The 10,766-nt window shown below is 54.1% G+C and overlaps 1 protein-coding gene across 2 annotated transcripts; it reads left to right on the top strand.

The window, feature by feature from the left end:
* Positions 1 to 487: 487 nt before the first annotated feature.
* TPGS1 (tubulin polyglutamylase complex subunit 1) lies at positions 488 to 10,525 on the top strand. 2 transcript variants are annotated; one of them, XR_010731477.1, is made up of 3 exons: positions 488 to 1,014; positions 7,841 to 9,046; positions 10,171 to 10,525. XR_010731477.1 is itself a non-coding variant. In XM_066278413.1 (2 exons), the coding sequence occupies exons 1-2, from the start codon at positions 641 to 643 to the stop codon at positions 8,376 to 8,378; spliced, it is 912 nt and encodes a 303-aa protein (XP_066134510.1). In that variant the 5' UTR covers positions 488 to 640; the 3' UTR covers positions 8,379 to 9,094. The 2 variants fall into 2 exon arrangements, 1 of the variants encoding a protein (XP_066134510.1); XM_066278413.1 differs by lacking the exon at positions 10,171 to 10,525 and having other exon boundaries at positions 7,841 to 9,094.
* Positions 10,526 to 10,766: the final 241 nt, after the last annotated feature.

Here is a 10,766-nt window from a genome sequence, read left to right as displayed (position 1 = left end):
GAAAACTGAGAGCACTTGAGCATGCAGTGTGAGAAAGCCCTCCGGTGGTGAGGCAAAGTAACAACAGCCTGGGATGGGGAAATAGAGACAATGGGTGGTTTACTCATCTTCGAACACGCACAAGGGACTAGAGGCCGTGGGAGTCCAGAGCAGACCCCTAATGCAGCCTGGTGGGTGGCTGGGACGGAGGGTCCCCACAAGGTGAGCTATTAACTCAAACCAAGACTGAGTTAGGCTAAAAGCCAAGCTGAGCTTAAAGTCTCAAAGACGAAAATCAGAAAAATGGGACGGGGCAGCGCTCGGTCCTGGAATCCAAGTGGATCCATCCCCTCTCAAGCACTGCCAAAGCTTCTTTGGTAAGCGAGGTGGCTGGTTGCTAGGGAACCATGCCAAGCAAGGACTCGCCCACTACCAAGATGGCAAGCAATGCTGCTTCATGCCAGAAACCAAGCCCTTCTTTGGGAAGCCATTTTAGAGTCTGGCAAAGTTCAGGTGCTGGGCCTAAGCCAAGAAAGTTGACCAGTACACGTACAGAGGAAATTCGAGGGAGAATGCCAACGCGAACCTGAGCGAAAGGGTGGCCTGCATTCTTTGTCCTTAACAAAGATGGCCAACAGGAGGCGCCAGTGCACGGTGAAATATGGCGGCGCTTCCGGTCCCGCTGCCCTCAGCTAAGATGGCGGCAGTGGAGAAGCGGCGGCTGGCCATAGTCCCTGCGGCCAGTTTCACAGACAGCGGTCGGCCGTCGGTGTCCCGGGCGGCGGCAACGGCAGAGAGCGAGGAGGACTTCCTGCAGCAGGTCGGAGTGACAAAGATGCTACGCGCAGCTCTGCTGAAGGTGCTGGAGGCACGGCCCGAGGAACCGATCTCCTTCCTGGCGAACTACTTCGAGAACATGGGCTTGAGTACGCCTGCAAACGGCGGCGCCGGGGAGCCCCCGGGCCAGCTCCTGCTGCAGCAGCAGCGCCTGGGCCGCGCTCTGTGGCACCTTCGCCTGGCTCACCACTCCCAGAGGTGCGGGACTGGGCCGGGCCTGGGCGGGTAGGGTACCCCGACGGGACTTCAATTCCCAGCGTGCTCCGGCGTGGCTCCTCGCCCCGGGCCCAGCACTTGAGGCGTGTTGCATGCTGTGAACTGTAGTCCGCGGTGTCTCCCTGGCGCGGGGTGAACCCGGACTGCAATGAGCTGTAGGTCCCCGACGTAGCCTGGCGGTGATTCGCGTGCTATGCGTGTGTCCCGATAGCTTCTGCCAGCTTCGTCTTTTGTGATGCCTTTTTGTAGGTAATGAGTTCCCCCTTGCAGCCCACCCAACTTTTTGGAGCCCAGAGAGCAAGCCCTCCCAAGTCCCTCCTAGATGGCTCGTTAGGAGCATAACATCACCATTAGAAAGAATATGAATATAGGTCTGGGCTGTGGAGGACAGAAGGCAACCTAGTCACCTAAGGCCTCTATCTTAGAGGGAGGCACCCAGCGTGCTGGAGGGGTATCTTGGAAGAGCCTGGTGTGACGCAGAGAAAAGGTGGTGCCTCTGATGCACTGTCCTGGAGACTGTACAAGTGTAATGTGGGATCCTCAGCCTTCTCACAGCTGAAGTATGGTGGGGTGAGGGGATGGTGTCTTCCCACGCCCTGCACGTCCCCCCTTCCCCACAGGTGTGAGCCCATGGAAGGTGGTTGAGGAATATGTGTTGAATGCATGGTCTGCATCAGGTGGATTGCGGAAAAGCAGTATCAACCAGACAAAGTCACTGGCTGGGTGTGGGTGGTCTGGGTCTTGTCTAAGAGCATCCCCAGAAGCAGAGCCTAATGTAGGCATTCATACAGATGTGATTTTATAAGGGAGTGCTTCCAGAAGACCCCAGAAAGTGGAGGAATCCAAGCCTGATTCCCAGGGGATTCCCAGGTGCTTCCAGGAGGCACTCTGGAGTAACAGGTCCAAGCCACAGAAGGAAAGCACAGAGATGCTGGGAGAAGAGCTCAGCTGTGGGAGGGGTGTAAGGGCGGCTATCCAAGCAGAGCAGCCACCTCACCACCACAGGAGAAAAGGGCCGTGGGGTTTCTGGGATCGGGGGCCACCCCTGAGATAGAGACCTGGAGAGAGGAGCAGGTCAGTGGGGCTTCGGACATGCTATGAAGGTTGAGCTGATGGATTTGCTGGGGTCAGGGTGGAAGGGGAGTGTGCAGGACAATCCCAGGTGTCCATGGGGCCATCTACTGAGATGGGGGGGCATTCCCATAGTAGCTAGGGGATTTTAAATAAAGGGTCTGTGAGAACCTCGCAGCAAGAAAGTGGACAGGCAGTTCTGCAACTGAGATGTGCGACTGGGACAGGCGGTTGTCAACTGGGAGGGGTTATGAAGTCCGCAGAAGAGCTGAGAAGAGCCCAGGCCCCAGTCCTGAGTAGCCCCAGCCTCAAAGAACGCATAAAAAAGCATGTGAAGGCAGACCAGATGTGAAGGAGGGAACCTCAGAAGAGAGTGGCATACCAGAACATCTTCCAAGGACAAGTAGTCAGTGGCAGGGCCACTATGTACAGTTTAGGTCAAGCAATGCACAAGCCACTCACCCCATAGACATCACAGACAAGGATATTTATATGAAGGCTTTTTAAGACTTGATTTATTGATTTTTTTTTTTTTTTTAAGAGAGTCAGAGAGAGAGATAGATAGGGACAGACAGGAATGGAGATGAGAAGCATCAATCATCAGTTTTTCGCCGCGACACCTTAGTTGTTCATTGATTGCTCTCATATGTGCCTTGACCGGGGGCCTTCAGCAGACTGAGTAACCCCTTGCTCAAGCCAGCGACCTTGGGTCCAAGCTGGTGAACTTTTTGCTCAAGCCAGATGAGCCCACGCTCAAGCTGGCAACCTCGGGGGTCTCAAACCTGGGTCCTTCCGCATCCCAGTCCGACGCTCTATCCACTGCACCACCGCTTGGTCAGGCGATTTATTGATTTTTATGGGGGAGGGAGACAAGTAGTTGCTTCATTCTAGCTAGCTGTTTATTGGTTACTTCTCATATGTGCCTTGACTGGGCAAGCCCAGGGTTTCAAACCTGTGACCTCAGCATTTCAGGTTGGCACTCTCTCCACTGTGCTACTACAGGTCAGGCTATATGAAGGCTTTTTGCAGGGTTTTTGTCTAATTCACACAAAGGCACCCTGTGGGCTGGCGGCAGCCCTGTGTTCCATAGCCCAGTAAATTAAGGCTGAGAAGTCTGTTGGATTTAGGGTGAACAGAAAACTGTATTAGTTTTCTGTGGCTGCTGTCACAAATTACCACAAACCTGGTGGCTTAAAACAACATAAATATATTCTCCCACTGTTCTGGATGCCAAAAGTCTGAAATCAAGGTGTTGCAGGGCCAAGCTCCCTCCAGAGGTTCTAGGGGAGGGTCCTTTCTGCCTCTTTTAGTTCCTGGGCATCCTTGGGCATGTGGAAGCATCACTCCAGTCTCTGCTTCATCGTTACACGGCTGACTCCTCTATCTCTGCCCTGACTCTTCTAAGAATATTTGGCATTGAATTTAGAGCCACCTTACCCTATCTCCAGATCATGAACTGATTACCTATCAAAGACCTTATTTCCAAATGAGGTCACACTCACAGGTTCCAGATGGGTGCGCATTTTGTGGGGACATGAGTCACTACACTGCAGGGGCATTAAAGCTGTTGCTCTAGGCAGTCGGGAGCAGCAGAGGTGAAGAGGGAGAGCAGTGAGCAGGGGCCCTGGTGGGTGCTAGTGGTAGATACATCCTCCCAGAGACAGAGTGAGTAGTGGACACAGGAGGCCCTTAACTGCTCCTGAAGGGTCAGGAGCAGAAGCCTTGCCAGACAAGTCTAAGGAGTGGGAGACAGGTACTCCAAGGTTAGGCAGCTTCGTCTGCTGCAGTGTTGACCAGGCCATCCTTGGGCTCTTCTAGAGCACGTCATCATGAAAGATTTGGGGAGAAGTCAACCAAAACCCCTCTGTCCATGACTCAAGGAGTCAGGCTTGCTGGCCTGCAGGACTGGTGATGGTTGCAGCTGCATCTCATTGCCCCCCTACCCCCCACTGGCCTCAAACCCTAGGGGTCATCTGGACTCATTGCTGCATGACCATGAAGGGACAGAGCCAGAGTCAGGCCCGGGCAGTGTGGCTGCTAGACCTCCTTCTAATCCACCACACTGCTAATAGTAACAATAAGAGTGCCATGCCCAGCAGGTCCCTGTGACCCAGGAAGACAAACATAAGCTACCAACAAGTGTAGGCCAAGGCTCCTCAACTCACATCACCTCTGGAGGACTGTCCTGGGCACTGTGGGGTGCTGAGCATCATCCCTGGTCCCCACTTCCTCGATGCCTGGAGCACCCTGTGTGACAAATACAAATGTCCCTAGATATTACCCAGTGTGCCCTGGAGGCAGAATCACCCCCATTGAGAACCCCTGGTCTAAAGTGAAAAGTCTCTGTGTCTCTTTCTGAGACATTATATAAATATATTCATATTTTGTTTGAACAAATGTTCACATATTTCACAAACTGCTGACAGGAATGGAGCCCTCAATAAGTGCCCAGTCCCAATTCACAGACAGGGAAACTGAGGCCCAGAGTCCCACCATGCAGCCAAGATGGAGCCCAGACCATCAAGTCCAGAGTGGGCTGCCTTTTTTTTTTTTTTTTTTTTTTCCAAAGTTGGAAACAGGGAGGCAGTCAGACAGACTCCCGCATGCGCCCAACCGGGATCCACCCAGCATGCCCACCAGGGGGCGTTGCTCTGTTGCAACCAGAGCCATTCTAGCGCCTGAGGCAGAGGCCACAGAGCCATCCTCAGCGCCTGGGCCAACTTTGCTCCAATGGAGCCTTGGCTGTGGGAGGGAAAGAGAGAGACAGAGAGGAAGGAGAGATGGGTAGGGGTGGAGAAGCAGATGGGTGCTTCTCCTGTGTGCCCTGGCCAGGAATCGAACCCGGGACTCCTGCACACCATGCTGATGCTCTACCACTGAGCCAGCCGCGGGCTGCCTTCTTGATTACTCCACCACCACGATTCAGCAGATGGCATGGGCACCCCTCATGACTGGAAACCATTAGCTGGGCAACCCCCAGGATAGGCAGTTACAAGGCCTCAGCCTAGAGGTTAAGTGTTGCCCTCCTCTGGGTTTCTTGCCCAATCCTCTTCATAGCTCTAATCTCACTAGCTAGGCTGTAATTACCCCCTTGCATGCCTTCCTACTCCATGAGGAAGTCTGGATAGCCTGGCTGAATCGCAACCCAGGTTATAGCAAATGACAAGCACACACAGGGCCCCTCCCATATGCCCCACAATCTTGAGTACTTAGCACAAATCTACTCTTCTGTCCTCATGAGATTCCTGAGGCACAACCTTCATTCTTCAGCTGAGAAAAGTGAGAGGTAATGGCTAGGACCTGAGCACATGTCTGGGCTGGGGCCAGGAACACAGGTGTGCACATAGAAGGTGCTCAGTGAACACCTGGGGAGCCAAGAAGCACCCAGATGTTTGCCCCCCTGATAGGTCAACCAGGTTCCTGGAAGAGAAGTTTCAAGGCCCAGAGTTGGATTGGATGGATCTTGAGTCACTAATATACCAGTCACAGTGAGCTGTGTCCCACCAAAGGAACAAAACACCCCCAAACCTCAGTGGCCTCAACACAACTAAGGCTTGTTCCTCACATCAAGGGGCTGCTATGAGCTTACATATCATGGCAGTGGGGAGTGAACCATGGGGAATGGTGCACTGGCTCTGAAAACTTCCATCAAACATGGCCTGCACATCATTCATATTGACATTTCAGTGACCAAAGCAAATACAGGGTGGAGAGACGGACAGCATAGTGGCGACCAGCCTTTGAGACACACCTGGAGACCCTCATCTCTTGGTATTCATTCCTGCATGCACTTGTCTCCCACACCTCTTTCAATACTAGGTGTTTTGGACATGACAGCAACTTCTTTGGAGCATGTGCTATGGGGGGACAGCTCAAGTGTGGGGGTGCTCAAGCCATCCCATGGGGATGCCCCAGGGCCAGGAGCTCAGGCCTCCTATCTAAGCAACATGTGATAACATTTCCACCTTTGAGCTTTCAGAAGACCACGCTGCAGCTAGCATGCTGACCTCAACCTTGCAAAGGAATGGGCCAGAACCCCCCAGCTAAGCTGCTCCCGAGTTCCTGCCACATAAAAACAACATAATTGTTGTTGCTGTTTTAGGCCACTAAGTTTGGGGCTAAGTAGTTATGCAGCAATGGATAACTGTTATGGGCACACCGAGTCTTCCCAACTTCCTTCTGTTGAAAAGAGTTTAAAACTCCTATAAAGGGTTATTATGTGGTAACAGTCATAATCATGGGAATAAATGTTGAGCATGAGTATCTAGCACCATCCTCAGTGCTTCCCTGGATGGTCTCACTGCAAAGCACCCAGAACACTAAAGGGCCCAAAAATAAGAGTTTATAGACGGATGGGTCCCAGCTGAGAGACCTCTGGCTCCGGCCCTCTTGCCTTCTCTGCAACAGGGCTTTGACCCACGCACATAGCTCACCGAGTTCACACACCCAACCATTAGCCTTGTGCTGAGCAGCAGAAGTGACCAGAGTGTCCAGATTTACTGGGCACCTGCTATATGCTGGCCTGCATTTGGTGGGCTCCCACTGCACACTAACAGAGAAAGTTGAGGTGACGTGGCCAGGTCACACATGAGATAAGTGTGGGGATCTGATATGAATTTTACTTTGCCTTGGAGCTGAGCTCCCAGAAAGGATGAATATAAAGCCTAGGGTTGGCCCTTTCCTCTTTGGCCTCTTGGCCCAACCATCAGACTGCCCTGAACCTTACTTCCCAATTGTGACTGTGGAACTAGTAACAGGCCACTAGCCATGCTAGCACTGGGCCACAGGCCGGGTGCTAGGCAGTCAGTCTGATGAGAATGAGACTCTTGGTAAATTAGCCACCCAGGTTCACCCCATAGCCCACACAATCAGTGCTCCCCTACTCTGCTTGTGAAGCCTACAGTGTGGCCAGGGCTTATGGGGGACCTCAGGTTCCTCATGGGACAAGGTGATCCCTACCTTAAGCCAAGAGTAGAGAGGGTTGACAGACTTCTGTAAAGATAGCAAGTACTGTCAGCTTTGCAAGCCAATCTCTTGTGACTGTTGGACTCTGCCATTGCAACAAGAAATCTGCCGCAAGCAACATGTCAGTGGATTGACATAGCAGTGTGCCAATAAAACTTTATTTACAAAAACAGGCAGTAGGATTTACCCACAGTTGTAGTTTGCCAACTCTTGCCCAGGGGGACTGTTGGGGAATGGGATGAGTTAACTCACATTAAATGGATAAGCAGAGTGTTTGGCCAAGGGTGATGACCTGTAAGTGTAAATGTCATTGTCAGGAGGGCAGCTGGAGGGTCCCATGGGGCAGCTGCCCATCTACTGATTCAGCAGATATCTATTGAGGACCTGCAGTGGGCCTGGCACTGGGGCTGTACAGTGACTGACAGATAAACCCTGATGTGGACTCCTGGACATTCAGATGGAAAAGATAAACTTATAAGAACACCATATTGTGAGTTTGACAGGGGTAACTGCTACAAAGAAAAGTAGAGGAGAGGATTAGGTAGGGGAAGGCCCCACCAGAAAGGTGACTCAGGGAGCCATGGAGAGAGCTGGGTAAAAGGCATTCCAGGATGTGGCCACAACCTGTGCAAAGGCCCTGAGGCTGGATCAGGCCCAGGCCTGGCATATTGGAGGAAGAGCGAGGGGGACAGGAAGCTGGGGCTAGGCAGGTGGGTAGGCATGGGGGCCAAGGACTCTGCTGGGCTGGCCCAATGCTCCTCTTCACCTGCAGGACAGCCTTCAACAACAATGTCAGTGTGGCCTATGAATGCCTGAGTGTCAGTGGGCGCAAGAAGAAGCCGGGGCTGGATGGGCGTACCTACAGCGAGTTGCTCAAGCGCATCTGCCAAGAAGGGGAGGCCCCCGAGGAGGTCGTGGCACCCCTACTGCGCAAGATTCAGTGCCGGGACCATGAGGCTGTGCCACTGGACGTCTTCCGCGCTGGCATGCTCACCTGCTTTGTGCTGCTGGAGTTTGTGGCTCGGGCTGGCGCCCTCTACCAGCTACTGGAGGACCCAACCCTATCTGTTGCTGACCGCCGCATAGGCCAGGCTGTGCTGGACACCCTGGAAGGTGCCCTGCAGGCCAGTAGTGGTGCTGCTGCTCCCGCTCACTACCTGGAGGCTGGCTCACGCCTGGGGCCTGACAGCCTGGCCATGGCCATGGACCATGCCCTGGTGGCTCAGCGGCCTAGTTCCCCCATGACCCGGGAGGAGTTCCTGGAGAAGGCTGCTGCCCTTTTCATTGCCAAGGTCAAGCCAGTTGGCTGAGCCTCACCTCACACCTCACCTGCCTTCTCCACCCAGACAGCTAGAGATGCTTCAAGGCCTAGCTCACTTATTCCTGGGCAGAACATAAATCTGGGACCAGGACTAGTGTTTCTGCATGCAGGGAGCACGGTACAGGGAGCCCTCACCCAGATTTAGATCTGGAATGATACTCTAGCCCCCTTCAGGGGGGAGGCCAAAGGTCCCCAGAAGTGGACACCCCTCCCCACACACCTGCAAAAGCCCCTCTCCTCAGTAGTAATAAAGTCTGTGCCTGAGGCAGACCTGATGTGTGTGTGTGCTCCCAACCCCTGTGCCACAGAACTGGTTCTCCAGCTGCTTGCCAGCCAACCCTGCAGGCCCACCACTGCCCAGAGGCCAGACTTGCCACTTGGAAATGCCACAGTGCTCCTGGATACAGCTTTATGGCAGGAGAGGGCAATGGGGAATCCAGTGAGGTGCCCTGGACCCAGGAGGCCGTGTACAGCCAACTGCTCTGAAAGGAGACTGGGTCCCCAGCCCTGCTCTCTACATAGTTCCTCCCTCGGCCCGTTTCCCCAGCGGTCAAATAAAGAGGTCAACAGCAGAGGGTAGTGGCAGTGATGACAGAAACAGCTATGTTCAAGACCTGTGACATCCTATTTGACTCTCACCAAGGCCCAGCGAGGAAGGTAAGTCACTACCCTCGTATTGACAGATGGGGAAACCCCAGAGGAAAATCAAGTGCCGAGGCCAGAAAACAGGCAGGCAGAAACCCTAGACATCCACCACCACAGGTTTTAGAGCTTGAGAAGCAGGCTTCTGAGGAACAAGGCCTCATGTGAGACCAGCTTGTGGTGGGGTTGTGGTAGCCTTTTAAGAGAGAGAAAAACAGATTTGTTGTTCTACTTATTTATGCATTGCTTGATTCTTGTATGTGCTCTGAGTAGGGATCGAACCTGCAACCTGGCTAACAGGACGACACTCTATAACTAACTGAGCTACCCGGCCAGGGCTAATGTAATTACTATTTATTGATGAGCTGCCACATACTAATGCTATGACATTGGTTTTTATGGGCAGTGAGAAAACACCTGGACCACTCAGCAAAGGTAACACTCCATTTGACAGGTGAGGGGGCCCGCTCCAGATCCCCAGTGTGCAGGGCAAAGGGCCTGAGAGACTAGAGCTTTATAGTTGAGAAAGCCAAGATACAGCGCTAGGCAGCCATTTGAGCTGCTGCTCTGCCAGGGCTCTGACTTCTCCGTACTTCCCTACTGTTGACTTCTTATTTTCCTTTCCCCAGACAGGTTTATCTGTCTGTCACCTGGGGCAAGGCAAAGGACCAGGTTCTGGGGCATCTTGGGGAAGGAGTCACCTTGGTGCAGCCTGAGGTGTTGCAGGTGTTGGCTACCCAGGACATCTGCTAGCAAGGCCACAGACACAGCCAGAAGCCTAAGCCACAACATGTCACCCTCACAGGGAGCTGTCATCTTGTAGAGGTGGAAGGATGGAGACAAGGGCACCACACCTCACTCTCCTGACCAAATGTCCTGGCAAGTGGTGTATGGGTGTCTGGGCCTGGAGCCTCAGCCAGGTCAGAACTCAGGTGAAGCACTGGGTGAGGGCTAGCAGAGGTCAGGACTTGGGTGGAGTCAAAGGTCCACCTTTGAGATTAGGGCCCATCCAGGGTAAGGGATAAATCAGGATTCAGCCAGGATGGGTACCGAATGAGTGCTAAACGGGGAGTGGACTGAATGCTTCCCCAGTTTCTCTGTGGAACAACGTCTTGTACATCCATCCCTTCTGATTCCAGTTGGTGGATCCAAGTGGTAATTAAGACTCTGCTCAGGACTCCTCACCTTCCTCGCGTCCGTACGGCCGTCGCGGGGCCTTCGCACCTGCCCAGAGCTGGGCCCTATCCTTAGCCCCACAGACGGGAAACTGAGGCATGGCCCGCCAAGACCGGGTGAGTGGGCTCCAACGCGGGCTCTCACTTGTCCTCCCGCCTGACCATTGGCCCGGCGTCCTTTCTGGTCGCCCCCAGCGACCTGGGAAGAGAATCCACAAGTCCCCTTCACGAGTGAGGAAGCCGGATCAGGGCGGCAGAGTCGCGACCGGGACACGCCGCCCTACAGGGACCCCGCCCCGCTCCGGCCCAGCACCTAATTCCCCAGCCCCGCCCCGCGCCGAGGACGTCACAAAAAAGACCTCCAAAACCCAGCCGGCTGGGCCACGGCGGCGCAGCCCAGTACTCCCCAACTCCCCGCGCACAGCCGTCTGGGGTGCTCATCCGAGCTGGGGGTGGTGGCGGCGGCCTCCAAAAGGGTTCGAAGCACCAAGGCGCTTGGGCGCTCGGCCCCCTCCCTCCTGGCTGTCGCGCTCGACGCGCGCCTGGCGGCCCGAGGGAGG

The sequence above is a fragment of the Saccopteryx bilineata genome, chromosome 1, assembly GCF_036850765.1.
Source record: "Saccopteryx bilineata isolate mSacBil1 chromosome 1, mSacBil1_pri_phased_curated, whole genome shotgun sequence".
Lineage (NCBI taxonomy): Eukaryota > Metazoa > Chordata > Mammalia > Chiroptera > Emballonuridae > Saccopteryx > Saccopteryx bilineata.
The sequence above is the reverse complement of the archived record's forward strand: the minus strand, read 5'-3'. Positions and strand labels throughout refer to the sequence as shown.